This window comes from Schistocerca serialis, chromosome 3, assembly GCF_023864345.2.
Source record: "Schistocerca serialis cubense isolate TAMUIC-IGC-003099 chromosome 3, iqSchSeri2.2, whole genome shotgun sequence".
NCBI classification, from domain to species: domain Eukaryota; kingdom Metazoa; phylum Arthropoda; class Insecta; order Orthoptera; family Acrididae; genus Schistocerca; species Schistocerca serialis.
The window spans coordinates 355,263,553-355,286,935 of NC_064640.1; the positions used below are offsets into that span (position 1 = coordinate 355,263,553).

Here is a 23,383-nt window from a genome sequence, read left to right on the forward strand (position 1 = left end):
ATCCACAATCTCGGTAAGCCACTATCCTTCATCTGTCGAACTCGGATATTTGATCAAACGATGTTCGCTGTTGTCTACGAGGCATAACTGATCGTCTTGTGAAACAACCACAAGGTAAACACACGTGCCGAACGTACACTCGTCGAAATTGCCAAGCCTTAAATGGCGCTATGAGGTGGCGCCACAGGCGCGCATGATGTGCGTCTGCGCTGAAATTCTAATCAGTTGCATATCTCATCACTGCAATTCCACGGTGTAAATTTCACTTGATTCGGATGCTTCCTTCAGGGTGTTGCATTTACGGTGGCCAGCAGTGTAGTTACACGAGCGATGTTGCTATATCAATGGACGATTCCACGAATCCAGTGGAAAGTTTGGACCCCGCGTGTCAAGGGAAATAGAAACGCGGTGCCCTCCAAATGTCGTCGTCGATGCAAGTGTGAATGGGAAGATGACGAAACAACTTCTGAAGACGTTTTTTCTGTCAGTTTTGAATCCACATTTGTCGAGAAAGTCATTAGTACTTTGTGACTCCTGGTCTGGACATAAGGATGAACGAGTACTACTGGAAGCACCTGGTGGAAAACATGTAGATTTAAAAATCATTCCGCCTAAAACTACAAAATATGCACAACCTCTGGATGTGTATTTCTTCAGGCAATATAAAATATATGCCGAGAGAATAAAACACTTCATTAAACTACGCTCCAGTAATATGCAGCCGAAATTGCACGACAGGTTCTTTATCATGAATATGCATTCTGTCATTTACAATCAGTTATCTGCGGGAGTGTACAGACCAATGTTTCGTTACGCGTGGCAGAACGCTGGCTACGATATTGGTGAATCATCCAACAACTTCAAAAGTGTCATTGACGTGGCGTTCAACACTGATATAGAATATGCAAATACGCCATGTGATCAACTTGCATTTCTTCACTGTGCGTTTTGCAGTCATTCGTATTGCTCGGAGCATTTTAATGACATTCCGCATTTACATTTATAGTTAAGATTGCTGCATTGCGTATGGCGTCTACAATTACATCTACAGTGATATCTAGAGCATGACTGCAGAGTTTTGCAGAAAAACGACACCCACCAGCACATTCAGAGGAACATAATGGTCCTGTAACCAAACGTTCATACAGATCTGTTTGTTCGAGCCCAAGTACTTTACTGGTTAGTATGTTTTGTAATATTAGTGACAGAGTTCTTAGTTATTGTGCCATATATTATAACTAGAAAAATTATTCTACGTCGAAGTACATATTTGTACATCGGATTGTGTGCTATAGTTTGAAAACACTTTCACTGAACTGAATACTACTGCATCTAGCAAACTCTAGTTATAGAGGATTCGCTAGTAGATCCAATTATGAAAGCTTGTGTGTGTGTGTGTGTGTGTTTGTGTGTGTGTGTGTGTGTGTGTGTGTGTGTGTGTGTGTGTGTTATTTCCTATCAAATTTTCACTGGTGTGGAAGGATGATTGTAGTGCATTGTATTGTCAGTAGTCCCTGTTACGGGTGTCCGTTACTACGTCCACAAAGGATACTTAATGGCAAGAAGCAACACTATACAAAGCAGAAATACATACTTACTTCATGACCAGATGTAATAAAGCTGACTACCAATTATGTCAAAAGCTGGTAACATGGAGTATTCCATTAAATGTGAGAAAGTATAAAAATGGATGCAATCTAAAGTAAAGCAGAATACTAGCAACAAACTTGTAATACCTTTAAACTGAGCAGTGCACACACAGATTAGTATGCAGGAACAAATTTACATGAGTACATACTACACTATCCAATGAAACAGTTTCTATTTTAGTCCTACATGAAACAAAAATAAACATGAAATCAAATACTCCACATAATATTATGGATGCATGCAAAAATAAAGAAGAATATGAGCACATATTCACAATGCAATTCAAAGAGTGAAATATACACAAGAAGTATAATCAGGAACACAGTGTGATGAAATCATCCTCTCTGTATTGTCATGTCAGATGATTTTTTTTAGATTTTGCCATATGCTAAGGTACAATCATTAACACGTGTAATGTATCACGAAGCAAATACCGTCCGCACTGGCGGAATGTTACGTGATACCACGTTCTTATACGTTTGTGACTATTACAGCGCCATCTATCACACAGCGAAAAAAGTGGTCCAACTAAAATATTCATATTTCTTTATGCACTACACGAATACGTAATAAAAATGGGGGTTCCTATTTTTAAAAAAAAAACGCCGTTGATATCCGTTTGACCTATGGCAGCGCCATCTAGCGGGCCAACCATAGCGCCATCTGGTTTCCGCCTTCAAGCTAGACAAGTTTCGTTCTTTGTAGTTTTTTCGTTTGACGCTTATTTCGTGAGATATTTGGCCCGATCACGATAAATGGACCACCCTGTATATTAAAGGTTCTTTTTTTACCTTAGTATTACTTAGCATCTGGAGCTTCTATTTTTCAGCGCTGAATTGAATGTCTGGCTTTTCTGGGAGCCTGCAATTGAATGTCCAAAGTTTCTACAAGTGCGACATGCCTCTTGGTAAATTTCTTGATATTAAGTTTCTCTGTACCTCTCCAGAGTTCTTATTACACCGTCTACCATCTCATAGCAAAAGTTAAGGTCTAATGTAACAGCCTAAAGTTGGCGTGAAAGCGAAACAGTAATCTCAAATTCAGGGGTTGTTACCGTCAAAGGTAAGCCATCGTCGAATAGAAACCAGAAGACTTGCACTTTCCGATTGCGGAGAAGGTCCGTCAATTACTTAAAAAAAAAAAAAAAAAGAAAGCTGTACACTATAGTGAAAGAGCTCTTTGAATTGGAGTGCATCAGACTTTGAAGCCAGCGTGTATCATTAAGATTTTGAAACTATTTTTGCCTTCGGATGATTTCAAGGAAAGTTCGCTTGATAAGTTCCAACCCTTTTGCTGACTCACTCACTTACAAAACTGGTAATACTACTTACATCTTTCATCATACTGCGAACACTAGGCAAGCTGCAGGCCTCCACGGTAGCTAGGTTTAGTTTATGTTATGCAGAATGCATAAAAGTCGCTAGAAGCAGGAGTTACTTGAATCGAAATTGTACACCACTTAACTTTCAAGACATGTTGGCATCTCCGTCATAACCTTCACATCTCAAATTGTGAACTTGAACGATTTGATCGCTTAATGCAGCACCAGTCAAGTCAATTGCAGACAGGAAGCTTATGAAATCTCCATGCACTGTGCTGTTAGTACATCGAAATACCTGATACATACACTAAATTGTCCTGCACCACTGGTATCCTATTTCGTCGCCAAGGGTAGCATAATATTTCGCTTCGTCGACTTTGGTTCAAATGGCTCTGAGCACTATGGGACTCAACTGCTGAGGTCATTAGTCCCCTAGAACTTAGAACTGGTTAAACCTAAGTAACCTAAGGACACCACAAACATCCATGCCTGAGGCAGGATTCGAACCTGCGACCGTAGCGGTCTTGCGGTTCCAGACTGCAGCGCCTTTAACCGCACGGCCACTACGGCCGGCTTCGTCGACTTTGTTGAGTACCTTTCTTATTATGACAGAATGGTAACAATCAATCATCTAATTATGAGCTTTTTTGCTCAGATATGTAGCATTTTGCAGCGCTGTCTCTATTTTTTTTGTTGAGAGATGAATCAACTGAGTCAACGCGAAATTTTAAAACGGCTTGAAATTTTCCTTGGCCGATTTCATCACTTCATCTCGGCGGCCTCTTAACGGTATATTTTGTCGATAACATAGTATAATAGTATTTACTATAGGAATCAGCCACACTCTCTTTGATTTAATCATTTTCAGTTTCTCTCCGTTTCGATTAAAATATTGGCAGCCTTTTCAGGGTTTTCATATGAACTTTTGAAATGTGTACCAGACAAAGAAACGACGCACCAAGTAGGAGTTATGTAAATTGCTCACAAATTGGTATTCATCAATGTATCGAAGGAAAATGCAAAACTGTAAACTTTGACTGCCGGTGGATGAATGTGTGACACTGCAGCACGGTTTTACTGCGCAGCTGGCAAGGAGAATAAACATGGGACACGTCAATACCAGGACATAAAATCTTTGCGAGTTTCATTCTGTGGATTCAATTAGACAGCAACTGTACCTCGTAAATGGGCGCGCGAACAGTATACGTAGATATCAGCATTTGAGAAAGGACGTGTAGTTGTTCTTAAAGAAGCTGGTTGGAGTAATCGATGAATTGCTCGACGTTCGGATAGGAGCGATGCTACTATTCGATGATGTTGGCAGGAATGGATTAACCATGGCAGAACACGATGTCAAGAAGGAACAGACGACAGAACATGAGGACCGAGCAATCATCAGAACCACGGATTCATCATTATCATAGAAGCAACGTGCAACTGGTGCTTCATTGACCACAAGGACCATCAATAGGCGGCTCACAGAAAGGGGGCTGAGCTCACGGAGCTCCTTGCACCGACTACCATTAACCTCTGTACACCAACAAGCCTGTCTGCAGTGGTGTCAGCCACTTTCTGCCTGGAGTAGAATTGTCTTCAGTGATGAGTCGCGCTTCAAACTAAGCCTTGATGATCAGCGAAGACGTGTCTGGAAACGCCGCGGACAGAGTGGGATACCAACCTGACTCTCACCCGCCATACAGCCCGACAGTTAGGGGTGATGGTCTTGTGTGCCATTTCATTTCATAGCAGGACCCCTTTGGCAGTCATCGCGGCACCCTTACAGCAAAGCTGTAGGCCGACGATATTCTAGGCCTCGTTTTGTTATCCTTCACGGGAAGCCATGCTGGGCTTACATTTCACCAAGACAATTCCCTTCCGCATATAGCGAGAGTTTCTGCTGCTTATCTTCGTGCTTGCTAAACCCTACCTTGACCAGCAAGGTCGCCGGATCTTTCCCCACTTGAGAATGTTTGGAGCATTACGGGCAGGGCCCTCCAAGCACCTCGGGATTTTGACGATCTATCGCGCCAGTTAGACAGAATTTGGCATGATATCGCTGAGGAGGACATATATCAACTCTTATCAATCAGTGCTAAGCTGTGTAACTGCTTGCTTAAAGGGCCAAAGGTGGACCAATGCGTTGTTGACTTGCTAAATCTGTGAAGCGCTTTCTCTTGAATAAATCGTCCAAATGTTCTGAAACTGTAATGGTTTGTTTGTCTGTAGATGCACAGAACATCTACCGATTTCTGTCATATTCAGGATTCTTTTTCATTTTATATTAGAGTGTATTTGCAAAGTGGACGAGTGGCTAAAGATCCTAGCGCTACAGAATGCTTTCCCCTACCACCTGGACCAGAAAATAGTACGCAAGACAAACATTATGCACCATTCTGTTTTTGGCTACAGACAGTATTTCTTTAGCCAATCCAATTGAAACTTTCTTTCTTGTCTACTCTGGATATTCATAATTCGAGGTGGTTCTGAAGACTGTCAGATGTTAATACTTTTCCTCATCGCTAAATGCTTTTCCTGTTACATAAGAAATATCGAAACGATTTTCAGGTCAGGTAATGTATGTACTAGCCACTCCCTATAGCACTGGGTCGGGCTCTGTTAACAGCGGCCAACAAACTGATGCTTGTACACGAAGTAGAGAATCGTGCACGATGATTCACATGGTTCAAATGGCTCTGAGCATTATGGGACTTAACTTCTGAGGTCATCAGTGTCCTAGAACTTAGAACTACTTAAACCAAACTAACCTAAGGACATCACACACATCCATGCCCGAGGCAGGATTCGAACCTGTGACCGTAGCGGTCGCGCGGTTCCAGAATGAGGCGCCTAGAAACACTCGGCCACCAGCAGCCTGCGCGCACGATGAAATCAACAACTTACCAACTAAACTAACTCTGCGGAGCTACTCTACAGGGTTATTTAAAAATAGTCAAAATTCCTTTTAATGGGTTAGAATAATACTCAGCAGCTTCGAAATCCCGAAAAAAATCAGCTGCACAAAAGTTACACATCTGATAACCTACTTGACCGAAATGTATGAAATAGCTGGTGCTTTGCGCGATTTCGAAGTAGGTCCGATAGTAAAAGTTGTTCTTATGGATGAGTACTTTAACCTGTAAAAGATTATTTACCGATTTTAGGTAAATAATAGAATATAAAACTATGAAATTCAGAGCAGTTGCAGGCGTGCGAAGAAAGCTAGTTTAAAAAGAATTACAAACCGAAGAAACCCGATGATTTATGTTGTATTACATTATTTACATTAAGTTTCACTTCACGCTGTCCCTTGTAGGGCCAGCAGGGAGGAACGAGTGCTCAGACTCGTGTCCACAGGCAGCCACACCACACCTATCGAAAGATCAACGAAATCAACCGAACAAAAAGTCACAAACCCGACTAATCGCGTTTATATGAATTTCATTTAAAACATACAAAATAATCAGAAGGATGCACCTGATGAACGTTTGTGTTGACAATAAGAAGTAGCTGGCATTGTTTTCGGGTAATATTGGTTCATTTTCGCGCGATTCGGCCTCTTCTTCTGCTGTTAAAAAAAAAAAAAGTAAGAAAACCACTCATTGTTTACTGCACACTACTCTCTCATATACCACGCGGGACCCCGTCGTGGGCGGCTCTGCGGCGGTAGCAGTTGGGCGTCGCTGTTGGTGCATCGCCAATGAGTAGCGTGCGAATTAAAGACTCGTTATGTAAACAGCTTCTTAAGTAATTTAAAAGTTGATAACATATTATACCTACTTTAAATCGATTACGTTAGGATAAGTAATGAAAATTGTACTAAGAAAGAAGGACAATACGAAGTATTGTATCTGGGTAGACCCAGATGCTTTTTTTTGTGTGGGGGGGGGGGGGGTGGAGTGGGGAACCTTGAGCCCCTTAACCCCCCCCCCCCCCCTGCATCCGCAACCGTTGCCACACTTTAAAAAAGTTTATTTATTTTACCACGTATGCTGGTTATTACTCCAAATGCATTTCCATGTTTTATACTGTGTGGAATTCTCTTCTAGCAGCAAGCACACGATTCGGACCAGGCGAACTGCAGTGGCCTTCGTTTCCTGGAGCTCAACCTCGTGAACGGAGCCACATATCAGGTCGAGCGTGATCGTATGGTTACTATAGCAACTAAGATGTCACCTTCTTGAGGTTTTCTGTGGAGGCGGCATGCAGTGATGTAGATGGGAATTTTATTCCCGGCTGCTTCCTATTCAAGGCTGTAAAGCAGAGTTTGTTGTGTGTGTGGAGCACGCATAATGCATTTGGCAGTATATGTATTAAATCTGAACTCCACTGATGATGCAGTATGTATTTTATTATTTTGTATGGCAATGAGAAAGATTCCCACAGGAAGGATATTATAAATGCTTAACGAGGCTAAGGATATTTTCCCGGCTACTTATAAAGCGTTCTCCTTCATTCTGTCCATCTCTTCTACTACGGCATCTATGGAAACACGCTTTCCTTGTCTGAAGCGTATAAAAACGTACACGAAGAATGCAGTTTCAGAAGAAAGACTTTCTTCTTTAGCGAATATTTCAATTCAGAAGGAACTTCTACTGCAGTTAATATAAACACAGCATTCTATGAAGACATCACCGACAAGTTTGCACCCTTTAAGTTCAAAATGGTTCAAATGGCTCTGAGCACCATGCGACTTAACTTCTGAGGTCATCAGTCGCCTAGAACTTAGAACTAATTAAACCTAACTAACCTAAGGACATCACACACATCCATGCCCGAGGCAGGATTCGAACCTGCGACCGTAGCGGCAGCTCGGCTCCAGACTGTAGCGCCTAGAACCGCACGGTCACTCCGGCCAGCCACCCTTAAAGGATCCAAGAATTGATTTGGAGTACAACAAAGAAATAAATTCAATTATTTAGATAAGCTTGTATGAATCTAGGTATAGTTTTCTTTCCTGATAGCTCTTCACCTAACTTCCCAGTCACGAGCCGCCACTGTTGTACAATAGGCCTAGGCTTTAGACTTGTACATGCCGAGCAAAGTTGTGAGGGATGGAAAAGTCCAGCCAAAGTTCGACAACCACGTTAGAAAGCTGTTACGAAAGCAAAGAGAGTTTGACTGCAAATTTAAAACCAGCAAAAGCCTCACACACAAACAAAAACTAGACGAACCCAAAATCAGCACAGGAGGGCCATGAATGAAGAGTTCAATGAATCTGAAAGTAAAATTCTGTTGACCGATTTGACAGAAAATCCTAAGAAGTTTTGTTCAGATACACTGTGAGCGTAATGAGAATGAAACGGAGGATGACACAGAAAAGGCGGAAATGACTTTTTCTAAAATTGTTTCACAGAGGGAAAGAGCACTGTAGTTCCTTCTTTAAATCATGGCACAAAATGACAGATGTCGAAATAAGTGACCATGCGATAGAAAGTCTACTGGAATTACTAAACAGAAGAAAGACCAATGGATCTAAAGGAATACCAATTCGATTCTACATAGAGTATGCAAACGAACTTGCCCTCTTCTAGCAGTCTACCGTAGGTCTTTGGAGAAACAAAGCGTTCCTAATGATTGAAAAAAAAAAAAAAACACAAGTCACTCCCGTTTTCAAGAAAGGTCGTCGAACAAATAACAGAACTATAGGCCTATATCTCTGACGCCGGTCTGTTGTAGAATTTATACTCGCGTATTATGACATCTCTGGAGACCGACAATCTCCTGTCTGTAGGAATGAAACAGCTATAATGTGAAACCCAGCTCGCTCTGTTCGTCCACGAGACCCAGAAAGTAGTAGATGGAGGCGCACAAGTGATGCCGTGTTCCTTGACTTCCTGAAGGCGTTTGACAGAATTCCGTAATGCCACTTAGTGAACAAAATATGATCATACGGAATATCACAGCAATTGCGTGACTGTAGTGACAAGTTTCTAGGAAACAGAACACATCATGTCATTCTCACTGACGAGAAATCTACAGACATAAAAGTAACTTTGGACGCAACGCAAGGAAGTGTTTTAGGACCATTACTTCTCACAGTATATATAAACGACCTAGAAGATAACGTCGGGAGTTCTGTTAGGTTGATCGTGGATGATGTTGTTATAGACAGAGAAGTCATAAAGCTAGAAAACTGTAGCAAAATTGCAGGAGGAACTGCAGAGGATCGGCACTAGGCCTTGTACATAAACAAATGTAACATATTGCGAATACATAGAAAGACCCATTATTGTATGATTACACAAATGCAGAACAATCACTGGAAAGCGATATGCGTAGGGAGCAATCTGAAGTAGAACTGCTGCATACAGCTACTCTTGGGTACGGCAGATGCCAGACAGACCCATTAGAGGAATTCTTAGGAAATGTAGTCCATCGATAAAGAAGATGACTTACAAAACACTCGTTTGACCAACACTTGAATTAATCTAAACATCTATATCTGTACTTTGCAAACCACTGCAAAGAACACGCATTGTCATTAGTCTAAGATGTGTGACAAACAGGACTAATAGAGGAAACAGAAAAGATCCAAAGAAAAGCAGATAATTTAGTTACACGTTCATTTAGTAAGCTTGAAAGTGTCAGAGATGCTCAGCCAACAGTCACAGGAACTGCGAGAGAGTAATTTTGGATCACAGTGTAGTTTACTGTTAAAATTCCAAAAGTGCATGTTCCTTGAAGAGTCAACCAATATAGTGCTTCCTCCTACGTTTAGCTCATGAAAAGACCATGAAGATAAAATCAGAAAGATTTGAGCCAACATGGAGGCTAACCAGCAAATGTTCTTCCTACGAACCATTTGTAACTGCAAGAGAAAAAGAGGGAAGTGTCACTGGTACACGAAGTACCCTCCACCAAACATGATGAGGGTGCTTGCAGAATATAGTGTAGATGTCGACAATAACCCCTCAGGTTACTTGGTGCCCTTATACTGTTCCAGTAGCAGGGGTTGATGTATGGTCTGCTGCTCAGACAGACAGCTCCACATGCTAACTCCTTACGGACTACGCGCATCTGTGTTGGCACTCCTGATGCATCGAGCTGGGTCACCTGTCAAACCACCACACGTCTAGCCACACCTGTCTTTCGTGTCTCACTATCCTATCCAAACTGTGAATAACGTAAAAGGCAAATGACCTGGATCATCTCCATCTGCTTCCCAGTCTCTCTTAGTTGGTGCTCATATTTCATGTGAATGTCGTAACAATGAGAAAATTGGGATTAAGGAAGCAGGCAGGTGTGTTCTGAGTCTTTCTTCTCTCACTAAATTTACAAATTTGGCGGGACAGGGTCTGAGTAATAACGGTAGAAAATTTTCTTTACCAGGGGATAAAACTCTCATAACACTGACTCATGTAAGATGTTGCCGTGACAGAGCTTGTATAATACAATTCTTCTGTTTTGACTACAAATAATGTTTCAATCACTTCTTACGCATTTCGGCCACTGGGCCGTCCTCAAAGGACAAAGCTATTTAAAAACAATGTTTGATCTCGGGAGCAACAGTTGAAACACTATGTAGTTTAAGTTTTGCACAGAATGGCATTACACCATACGAGAGGCAACATGTATTAAATTTAAGTCTGATAATGTTTCTTGTAATACCTCTATTGCACATGTTTTAGCACTTAATTTTTTAATTGACTGCCCAGAGAGAATCTTGGAAATATATTGCATAAAAACACCATGAGATACAGCAGCCATGTTGCTCTTCAACAACATATACTGAGGTGACAAAAGTCATGAGATACTACCTAATATTATACCAGACTTCCTTTGGCCTGGTGTAGTGCAGCAACTTGACATGGGATAGCCTCAACAAGTCATTGGAAGTCCCCTGCAGAAATACTGAGCCATGCTGCCACTACAGCTGTCCATATTTGCGAAAGTGTTGCCAATGCAGGATTTTGTGCACGAACTGATCTCTTGACTGTATCCTATAAAAATTCAATGGGATTCATGTCATCTGAGTGGTCAAATCATTCACCTGAATTGTCCAGAATGTTCTTCAAACCAATCGCAGAAAAATGTGGCCCAATAACATGGTGCATTGTCACCCACAAAAATTCCATCATTGTTTGGGAATATAAAGTCCATGAATGGCTGCAAATGGTCTCGAACTAGCTACACTTAGCCATTATCAGTCAATGATTGGTTTAGTTGGACCAGAGAACCCAGTCTGTTCCATGCAAGCACAGCCCACACCATTATGGAACCACCACCAACTTGCACAGCACTTGACAACTTGGAACCATGGCTTCATGGGGTCTGCACCACATTCAAACGCTACTGTCAGCTCTTGCCGGCTGATATCGGGAATCATCGGACCAGGCCATGGTCTTCCAGACTTCTAGGGTCTAATTGGCTGCCATAGCCCACTAATGCCATATTTCACCACACTGTCCCAATGAATATGTTCTTTATACATCATACATTGATTACTGTTCTTATTTCACATAGTGTTGCTCATCTGTTAGCACTGACAACCCTACGCAAACGTCACTGCCCTCAGTCATTAAGTGGATGCCATCGGCCACTGCGTTGTCCATGGTGAGAGGGGTTGCCTGAAATTTGGTATTGTCAGCACACTCGTGACACTGTGGATCTCGGAATGTTGGATTATATAACGATTTACAAAATGGAATGTCCAACGCTTCTAGCTCCAACCACCATTCCACGTTAAAAGCCTGTTAATTTCTGTTGTGTGATCATAATCACATCAGAAACATTTTCACATCAATTAGCGTAGTACAAATGACAGCTTAGCCAGTGCACTGCCCTTCTACATCTACATCTACATTTATACTCCGCAAGCCACCCAACGGTGTGTGGCGGAGGGCACTTTACGTGCCACTGTCATTACCTCCCTTTCCTGTTCCAGTCGCGTATGGTTCGGGGGAAGAACGACTGTCTGAAAGCCTCTGTGCGCGCTCTAATCTCTCTAATTTTACATTCGTCATCTCGGGAGGTATAAGTAGGGGGAAGCAATATATTCGATACCTCATCCAGAAACGCACCCTCTCGAAACCTGGACAGCAAGCTACACCGCGATGCAGAGCGCCTCTCTTGCAGAGTCTGCCACTTGAGTTTAATAAACATCTCCGTAACGCTATCACGGTTACCAAATAACCCTGTGACGAAACGCGCCACTCTTCTTTGGATCTTCTCTATCTCCTCCGTCAGACCGATCTGGTACGGATCCCACACTGATGAGCAATACTCAAGTATAGGTCGAACGAGTGTTTTGTAAGCCACCTCCTTTGTTGATGGACTACATTTTCTAAGCACTCTCCCAATGAATCTCAACCCGGTACCCGCCTTACCAACAATTAATTTTATATGATCATTCCACTTCAAATCGTTCTGCACGCATAGTCCCAGATATTTTACAGAAGTAACTGCTACCAGTGTTTGTTCCGCTATCATATAATCATACAATAAAGGATCCTTCTTTCTATGTATTCGCAATACATTACATTTGTCTATGTTAAGGGTCAGTTGCCACTCCCTGCACCAAGTGCCTATCCGCTGCAGATCTTCCTGCATTTCGCTACAATTTTCTAATGCTGCAGTTTCTCTGTATACTACAGCATCATCCGCGAAAAGCCGCATGGAACTTCCGACACTATCTACTAGGTCATTTATATATATTGTGAAAAGCAATGGTCCCATAACACTCCCCTGTGGCACGCCAGAGGTTACTTTAACGTCTGTAGACGTCTCTCCATTGATAACAACATGCTGTGTTCTGTTTGCTAAAAACTCTTCAATCCAGCAACACAGCTGGTCTGATATTCCGTAGGCTCTTACTTTGTTTATCAGGCGACAGTGCGGAACTGTATCGAACGCCTTCCGGAAGTCAAGAAAAATAGCATATACCTGGGAGCCTGTATCTAATATTTTCTGGGTCTCATGAACAAATAAAGTGAGTTGGGTCTCACACGATCGCTGTTTCCGGAATCCATGTTGATTCCTACATAGTAGATTCTGGGTTTCCAAAAACAACATGATACTCGAGCAAAAAACATGTTCTAAAATTCTACAACAGATCGTACTTTGTGTATGCAATACTACTACCCTCTGGACATGTGTACTGCTATCCACTGACTTTTGTCACCTCAGTGTAATAGTCCTATCTTGACAACAATCATTTATGAATAACACATTGTTATGACATAAAATTTCATGAATGGTCACATGATATTGTTGTAGGCACTGGACAACACTTAGTTTCAGCAGTGCACAAGCTGGTCAGCTTATGTTCTTGTGTTGTAATTATAGTGTATTTCTTAGTTTCACTGTGCACCAATTTGTCCACTATGACTATCATGTAGAAAACATATTGGGAGGTAGTAGTGAGTATCCAAACTTTCTGGGAAAGGTTACAAAGTGGGTTATAGGTGGCACATTGTATGTAATTTGGCCAAAAAAAATTTTTTAGACAGAAAAACAAACAATGGGACAGGGTCCCATCTGTTGTCATTATGAACACAACTGCTAGGAATTATATATACTTCTAATAGAAACTGCTTTCTAAGGGACAAAGCGTTCATGTCTTTCTTACAACACATTATGAACTACCAGTATGTTTTATTTAGCACATCTGTTCACTTAGCATACCACCAGTTTCATTGTGCTGTATTTTATTGTATTTTTACTGGTCCAGATTTAACAAGCAGTAGGCCCTAAAGGTTGTACAGACAACTGAATAGGTCTATATAAGATACAGTAAAGTAATACACCAGACTTGAAGTAATTGTGGGGGAAGGGCTGCAAAACAGGTTGAGTAAAGCCAGACAGTATGTTGAAAAATTTGATGCAGTTGTGGACATTCCCATGGAGATGCAAAGCTGCAAACAAGAATGTGTACTATATATATTAGGCGTAAGAAATTCTCTCATCCTGTGTTAAGAACAAACGTTTTTCGTGTTCCACTAATGATCGAGTACAGGGTTCGAAGTGCAGGCAGCACAAAAAAGTCGAAAAAAAATTCAGTGTCAGAGGAAACTGCTCAGAAAAATCTATTGACCAAAAAACTGCCAATGGAAACTCATTACCACCATGTACAGTACTATTAGAAGTAAAAATTGTATTAGTGCAACAAATGATGAAATTAAATGCAGTGCAGAAAACCAGACAGTGAATAAGAAAGAAGAAACATACGTACTATCAATGAGTCATGGTAGGGGACTAGCCACAGTCTTACCTGATATTAAGTCAGAATATAAAGTGAATAGAATTTGAAAGCCTGGAGCTCGATTACAAGAAGTGCTGAAAAACCGTGAAACTGCAGTAAAAAGTGATGTAAACTGTGTCATAATCAGAGAAGGAAATGATGTATATAAAAATAAAAGCAGCCTTATTGAAGGAGCACTGATAACACCATACATAATTCTTATAACACACTACCATCATCTGAAAATAATATTGCTCATATAAGTAGAGCATCCCCATAAAATGATCCCATAGCTCATTATTGAATGAAAATGTGCAGAAAAAAATAGTTTCTTCATTTTTAAATTACGTATGGCAGTAGGAATTGAAACATAGCCAAACTAATGCACTAAAATAATTCCAGGCCACAGTCCTCCAATTAAAGTTGTGATCCAAAACAGTGAACACTTTCTATTTCTTGTACTTCATTGTTTCAGTAGACTATTTCTGTAGCTTGTAGAGTTATATGAGATGTACTGAACTGAATGTACTCAACATAGCACAAATATCATTACATTGCATTGCATTTGTGTTAAAACAACTGCTGACGTTTTCTAATCTTTCAACAGTGCCTTTTCACTTAGGAAATTGATATTACCTCTTATTTCTACACTTATATCATCTACAGAAAATAATAAAATTTGTACTTTTTGAAACTGCAAATGAAGGATTGTTTATGTACTGGTAGATCAGAAACAACAGAGGACCCAAACTTGAACCTTACAGTACACCATGTCTGATTGGTTCTAATTCTGAGTGCCTATTGTTAAGTGACTGACAGGCAACAGATACACATTGCTTTCTGTCATTCACATAAGATAAAAACCAGGAATACACATTGCTTTCTGTCATTCACATAAGATAAAAACCAGGAACCTGCTGTGTCTACTACTTCATAATATTTAAGCATTTCCTTGGGAATACTATGGTTCCCTTAGCTAAGTCACAAAATTTCCCAATGGTAGTAGCTTCTATTTTACTGATTCTAGTATATTGTATACCAAGGAAAAGACTGAACATTATTTTCAGTTAATCCTATGCTGAAATGAGTGCACATCTGCTGAACTCCTTGGCATACATTTTGAGACTAAATTTACTTCAAATAGTCACACGGACGGTATATCTATAATTATGTCACTTGTTATTTATTTGTTGGGGAAACAATGCACATATGTTTTTAAACAACTATCACTGAGTTCCTATTATGATATCTTCCACTTTCATTTAAAATAAGGTATTGATTTTAGGGTGATTCTCCCTGAGGAAGAAAAAAAAGAAGAGAGAAAAATTAAGAGGGAGAGAAAGGGGGAGGGGGGGAGCATCTGTTTGAACAAGACCAACAGGTGCACATCTGGAATTTCCATGACTAAAATACCTTATAGGCCTTATTCCACACAGTTAAATATATTAACAGTTTATTTCTCTCCATATGCAGTTACCTCTTGCATATAGAAGTAAATTATAGAAGGAATAGCCTAAGGCAACCTGTACACCAAGATAATTCTTGTCAAACATTAAAAATAGAAATACATACAACTCAACTAAATAAAATAGATTGTACTTACAAATGTCTAGGCATCCTTTGCATGCAGATGCTTGAAGATGGACAAATAAATAAACAAACAAAAGTGTTTACAACTTATATGATTTTCTAAATTTTTTTTTTGAAAATACTGGCCATAATAAGACAGATTGGTAATTTGGAATAGTGTCTTGCCCCCTTTTTTTGCGAAGTTGCAGAAAACGGAACGCTTGTCTCTCTAGGAAAAGATTAGTTGCATAAGTAAGCCAATATATTACTAATTGTAAGCTCAGCTGAACAACATTTCATTATTTTACTTTTGATTTCTTCGTAACCACTTGACCATTTATTTGTAAGAGAATTAATAAAATTTGGAAACTTATTTTGGAAATGTAGGAGGATGCTGAATTTTATGTAACTTGTTTTGGAAAGTACTCTATGGAAATATTCAAACCTAATCTATCTGTTATTGGCCAAATAAATTTATGCAGAATTCCTCATTTTTTTAAAGAAATTTCTCCATTTTCTGGATTCTTTTCTCCTGTCTCATTTTTTTGGTGGGTTCCAAACAGTTCTTATCTTGTTCTTTAAGGAGCTTATTTTTTATTGATAATACATACCATTTGGCACTCAGATGACTTTACTTGGACTTTTACAGCACAGTTTGAAATGGGCTTTAATCCTATCATCATCCATGTCCCTTGATGACTAGTAGAGTTTTCTCGTAGTTCTGCATGATATTCTGATTACATATGTAACCCAAGGTTCAGATGCATTTAATCTGCTTCCTTTTTTCAATTTCTTAGGAATGCAGTTTCTATTAGTAGCCTATTACAATGTTACAGAATACATTATGTTTTTCATTAACACCAGGAATGTTGTACATATCTTTCCAGTTTGTATCTGACAATTTCTTGTCCATTTATCACCCTTGTATTTTCCAATTATATTTATTTTTGTGGTGCACTCTGATATTAAACATCAGCAATTGACTATAATATTCTGAGAGGCCATTAACTATGGGAATTTCAATAGCACTTTGTAATCTCAATGCATCTATAAAAATGTGGTCAGTAGCAGTAGTGCTCATTCCCATAATTCTTGTTGCAAATTGCATAAAGGAGCTGGATCACATAAAATGGCAAGGAACTTAAGTAAAGCTCTAGAACAGGTGTTCTCTGAAAAATTATATTTCCACATAATATTACCTTATTTTGCTTGGAAGTCAAGAAGTTTAATAATGCATCAATATTTCATAAATAATTCAAAATTAACAGATGGAGTCCTGTATGCTATTATTATTATTAACTTTCCAAGAAAATCTACTTTTGCAGCATAAGTTTTAAAACACTGATCACTGTAAAGTATATGGGTATCAGTGTTTTTATAGTTTCATGCCTTCTTAATGTAACTGGCATCTCCTCCTTTCTCCATGCTTGACCTGCAGTTATTTCTGCCCATATTCAGCATTCCTGTATCAATGGTCAAAGGATGTTCGGAAAATCATATTACATCTACATGATCTGTGTCAACTTGTTCAAGAGCCTTCATGAGGAATCCTTTCTAATCACTCACAGTCCTGAAACCCTTAGTTAGTTCTGATTTACTGATGACATATTTATGATTTAGAGACCCACTGAAGACATCCCACTGTCATTCATTCAAAATCTTAACACCGGTCTACCACCTGTTTTATATTGTCCTCCTTGGCCCCTAGAGCCACCTTCACTTCACTGATGGCCACTTTCAGACTATTTAAATTAAACCCATCACTCACCAGAAGTACATCCACTCTGCAGCTGCTACCTGTCTTATATAAAAAACGTCTCACCTCCCTCCCCCATACAGACTGGCAACCAGTGGATACCAAATTTTCAGTGACAAGCAATTCTTTTCCTACGATACTGAGAATCGTACTGAAGCATCAGCAGAGTATATCAACCCTTCCAACCCTGACTTAAACAGAACTCCTCTACCCCTATTCAGTTGTCCACCAAAATTATGCAGTATCTTTGTGTGTCCTTATGGCCATCTTGTTTTCAATCCCTTGACCTCTGGGTGACATTCCTGTATAAGACCCAGATGCAAGACCTGTCCTATACATCTGCCAACCATTCCTAGACCAATTCTATCACTGGCATCACTCATCACAACTAGAGCCACACATGGAAGCAGTCACAGCATATAACTATGTTGAAAGTACTATGCAGCATTCTATGTAGATATGAGCACTAAACTATCCACTCACATGAACAGAAATTGTCAAACCGTGACTGAAAGTTAGCATGCTATGCAAGTGGTTGTACTCAGCATTTGTTTTACATGCCATGCTACTTGGATTCTTGCCAACAGCCTTAAGTTTTTCTGAATGTTGTGGGTGGGAAATCTCCCTTCTACATATCGTTCATTCCAGTTAAGATTTCAATATTTGCTAACTCTTGTGCCACACTTGTCCTCCTTCTCTTCTCCCTTCATGTTATCAACTAATTTCACCAATTGTTCCCATAACATGCTCTTACTTTTCCTGTTTCCTCTATCTACTACTCCATCCTTACTCATAACTTTGAACCTTTCGATATCTCCTATATGTATCTACGAGTTTGTATTGTTACCCCAGTACTCTCCCATTTTCCTCTCTGTTTTCATCCTGGCACACCTATCCCTAACTTGACCTTGCAAAACAGTTACATGTTCCATCCCAGCACTATCCTTAATAACCCCCCCCCCCCCCACCCCACCTACTGTACCATTCATCCATCTCCTCACTCTACATATATCTCTGTTCGCCCACCACTTATCCCATTTGACATCATTGCCGACCTCATTTAGATAAACAGCATTGCAATACAAGAGCCTGTGCTGAGTTGAGCACGTGCATTGGTAGTCCTAATAAAGGACATTCTCCAAAAATAAAGCATTTTTGTCTTTTATAAGCAATTACCTACTGTTCAGAATTGCTTCTATTTGGCGGGCAGTGTTCTATCCTACATACATACTATCTCTATTCCTGGATTTTCAGTTACTGATATTGCATGTACATGCACAGTTGTACATTATATGTAGATCTGAGTGTATATGTGTATTGATTTTAGGAATATAATAAGGAGAAAGTTAATATCTTTCCATCAAGTGATGCTAGAGTATGTGTAACAATTCTGTGTGTCATAGCTCAATGATTTGGGTTTAAGTACACCACTGTGAATCAAATACATAGCTGTATGAATACCATTATTATGATGAATTATGAATGCAGATTTACTGTTTGGAAGAGGAACATATATCCTTTTCTCAAATCTTCGGCGAAATGCCTCATCAATGTTCCATGGATGGTTGGTTGCTGCTAGTACCATTATCACCTTGTTATCTGAACTGAAAAATTTTTGAGAGCACTTTTGTTATTTCTGTATGATGGAGGAATTACACACACACACACACACACACACACACACACACACACCTAAGAAATGCTCATAGACTTGATGCACGTGCAGACACATGAAAAGACAAATGGCCAGGTATGATATTTACTGCACTATGGCTATAATGCCCTTTAAGACCTGATTTAAAGATTGTTATGTATCCATATTTGATCTTCAGCTGTACCCTGATCAGAAGATTTATATTTGTTATCATTGGAAGAATTATATGCAAGGTAAAAGTGAAGTTTTTGTGTGCTTGGAGGCTTTATTTAATATATGTGCAATGTAACTTGGCATTTTACATGGGGGATGCAGGAAGCAGGGGAGTAGGTATAATCCTCTCCATTACTCCTAGCACAGTGTAAAAGGTTACAGTGCACATTTTGTAGTGACAATTCTTCTTGTTAGTTTGATCACATGGTCAAAGAGAATTACATGTAGCAAAGTATGCTACATTTGCATCACTGTGTAAAAAAGCTTCTTGTGTTCCAATACTGATTTAGAGATGGCTGTAGATCACACTTGAAATCAATAATTGTATAAACACAATCAGTGATTATTGTCTGGTATAATAAAAGACAGAAAAATAACTAATTTTTTCAGTCATTGCCCTACAATTATCTTTTATTTCACAAAAGATGCACACTGTTTACTTATTGGTTTTAACCTATATTTATTAATACATAATATATTTCCATAGAAACATTGAAATTAAAAAATGAAAGCAGTTAATCAACTCAGTTCCTGCAAAATCATTTTTCTATTGTGACAACAGAAAAATTGTAACAGACTAGTACTTGAACCTGGATTTAAATTAGACTCATAAATAATAATACAGTAGTAATTTGATTAATGAATCTGTTTCGTAGTTTTCAATGTTTCCATGGATGTTAACGTCCTTGGGTTGGTGGTACAGGGTACAATGTCCATTACCCCTGTGATGCTGCTACCATGTATGCCTTGGAAGAATCTCTTGTTGTAATGTTCAGAAGAAATACAAGGGGAATAACAATCATACTGAGGCTTTGGGTCACTCTTGGAGACATAACTGGATAGGCTTGCATAACCACAGTAACCAGATGTGTCTCAAAATTGTGATAAATATTGTCTATTCAACTCTTCTATGGTATAAATGGAATTGTCCAAAAAACATACGTCTACACACACACTCTGCCAACTACTGTGACATGCATGACAGAGGGTACTTCTCACAGTATCACACACTACAGTTTCTTCCCAGTTAATTTGCATATGCAGTGTGGGAAGAATGACTTTGTGTACGTTCCAATTAAACTAATTTTGTATTTGCAGTTGGTATATGAGTGAATCTTTTAGGCATCTGCAATACATTCCTAGATTCCATATATATTAATATTTCTTGAAACTTTGTGAATAGGCTTTCACAGGATACTTGGTCTCCATTTTAAAGCATCTGCCAATTCAAGTTTTTCAGCATTTTCGATGGTCTCCTTCGAGTCAAACAAACATGTGACCACTTGTATAAGTTCAGTATCCCCAATAAGTCCTGTTTGGTATGGTTTCCACACACTTCAACAATATTGTGCTGTGGAACACACAAGTGTTTTGGAAGCAGTTACCTTTGTAAACTGATAGCATTTTACCTAGGCCTATACATTTTCTGGCCAGTTACATTATCACAACACATTATTACACCCACATAATAGGATGAATGGACTGACTCCAACTGTGACTGCTGCTTATGCCATTGCTGTTTCTGTTGTGTGAATATTTCTTGTTATTTATTTTGTTTGCTTCAGTTGTAAAATTAATACCGTATTTTCAGAACAGGTACTTTGTTGTTAATGCTTTTATCCTTTTTGAAGTGCTAGAAACCTGTTGCTTATTGTAATAATTAAGGAAGAATCATTCACAATTCTTTTCACAGTTTTAAATGTTTTTTTAGTCGTAATATATTGTTCAGTTCTCGTAAAGGTTTTCTTTGCAGGGAATTGGTTTTTGCATAATTTAGCGCCAATTTTTTTGTCTCTGCATATTTCGCCATCATTTTATAGCTTCTGTCAACGGAGTTCGTCGATTTTACTTCTTAAATCTTTAACTTCATCAATGAGCATACTGATAAAAAATGTAAGTACCATCTTTGTTATTAAAATTTAGTCCTAGCTCATCTTCCATGCACAACCATATCTTCCATTTTGAATTCACATTTGCACAAGAGAAATGAAGCAGTTTTATATTTGATGCACACAATTCCTTTAAAGGAACGATTTCCACAGTAGCAAAGACCTGAAACTCTTCGACTTAACGTCACATTTTGTTCGCTTCTGTACTCTCCAATTTCTCTGATTCTACATGTCTCTTTTCCATAATTTTTGATATTACAGTGCAAGCTAGACACGTCCTGTCACTAAATATGTTGATTTTTTTTTTTTTTGCATGTTCAACACGTATTTGCTCATAGTTTACTTTTGTTTGTCGAGCAATTCGACTGATTGTTGGTGCTTAACGCCAAGATGGGGAAACGTTCTGCAGCTCAGAATTTTCATTTATTACATGCGAAATCTTATGTCTTATAAAGCCCAATTTTTTTCTAAATTTGTAATGCATTCTTTCAATTTGACTGTCATAATCCCCATAAATAGGCTACCTGTTTTTATGGCAGAATTGAAACTTTTAGTTCGCAGCTCGTGGTCGTGCGGTTGCGTTCTTGCTTCCCGCATCCAGGTTCCCGGGTTTGATTCCCGGCGGATCAGGGATTTTCTCTGCCTCGTGATGACTGGGTGTTGTGTGGTGTCCTTTGGTTAGTTAGGTTTAAGTAGTATTAAGTTCTAGGGGACTGATGACCATAGATGTTGAGTCCCACAGTGCTCAGAGCCATGCTTTTTTTTTTTTTTTTTTTTTTTTTTTCCCCCCCCCCCCCCCCCCCCTTGGTAGAATAGAATAGAAACTTTATTGTCTCATAACATCTAATTGTAAGTGTACAGAATAATTACAGGTATTTTGTGATTTTAAGTACCACAAAATGGTTTAAAATAATCATGTTGAAAATAAAGTAAAATTAAGAATAATTATTTACTTAAAATACTTTTTTAGCATGACAGAATAAAATGTAACATTATAGAACTACTGCATAGCTTGAGTGTTTTGTAAGCAACCTCCTTTGTAAACAGATTATGTATTCTTAGTGTACTACCAATGAGACAAAGTCTGCCACTTACTTTATCTACAACTATGCTTAGGCAATTTCTCCATGTAATATAACTACAAATTGTTACAACCTTGTATTTGTACAAGTTGACTGATTCGAGTTGTGACTGATTGTTATTGAAGTTGATGGATACGACTTTTTTCATTTTGGGAAATGCAAAATTTTATATTTCTGAAAATTTAAAGCAAGATGTGAATCCTTACACCACTTTTAAATCTTATTAAGATTTATCTCAGTAACTGTGCAATTTTTTCAGGCAGTTCTTCATTACACATAAATGCATCTGTTAAAAGTTTGAGGTTAAAAGAAATGGCTCTGAGCACTATGGGACTTAACATCTAAGGTCATCAGTCCTCTAGAGTTAGAACTACTTAAACCTAGCCACCCACGGTGGCTGAGCGGGTCTAGGCGCTTCAGTCCGGATCCGTGCGACTGCTACAGTCGCAGGTTCGAATCTCCTGCCTTGGGCATGGATGTGTGTGATGTCCTTAGGTTAATTAGGTTTAAGTAGTTCTAAGTTCTAGGGGAGTGATGACCTCAGATGTTAAGTCCCATAGTGCTCAGAGCCATTTGAACCATTTGAACTTAAACCTAACTAACCTAAGGACATCACACACATCCATGCCCAAGGTAGGATTCGAACCTGTGACTGAAGCAGCCGCGCGCTTCTAGACTGAAGTACCTTGAACCGCTCGGCCACAATGGTTAGTGTTTGAGGTTATTATGAGTATTGTCTGATAGGTCATTAATATGCAACGTGAACAGCAAGCATCCCAAGAAACCTACCTATGGGTTGCCTGAAGATACTTTTACATTTGTTGATGGCCCTCTAGCCAAGATAACATGCTTCATCCTCTCCACCATGAAATCCTCAGTAAGTCATAAATTTTAATTGATATCCCACAGAATCATACTTCCGATAAGAAGTTTAGGTGAGGTACTGAGTGAAATGCTTTTCAAAATTCAAGAAATAATGCATCTGCTTGACTACTTTGCTCCATAACTTTCCAGATATCATGTGAGAAAAGTGTGAGTTGGGTTTGCATGAACAATGCTTTTTAATCCAT

The 23,383-nt window shown here is 39.2% G+C and overlaps 1 protein-coding gene across 1 annotated transcript in view; it reads right to left on the reverse strand.

The window, feature by feature from the left end:
• LOC126470829 (katanin p60 ATPase-containing subunit A-like 1) overlaps nt 1-23,383 on the reverse strand; it is a 71,449-nt gene that overhangs the window by 12,658 nt on the left and 35,408 nt on the right. The window contains exon 5 of the mRNA XM_050098844.1: nt 18,970-19,079. Coding sequence (XP_049954801.1) covers nt 18,970-19,079 — 110 coding nt within the window. The remainder of the gene's footprint in view (nt 1-18,969; nt 19,080-23,383) is intronic.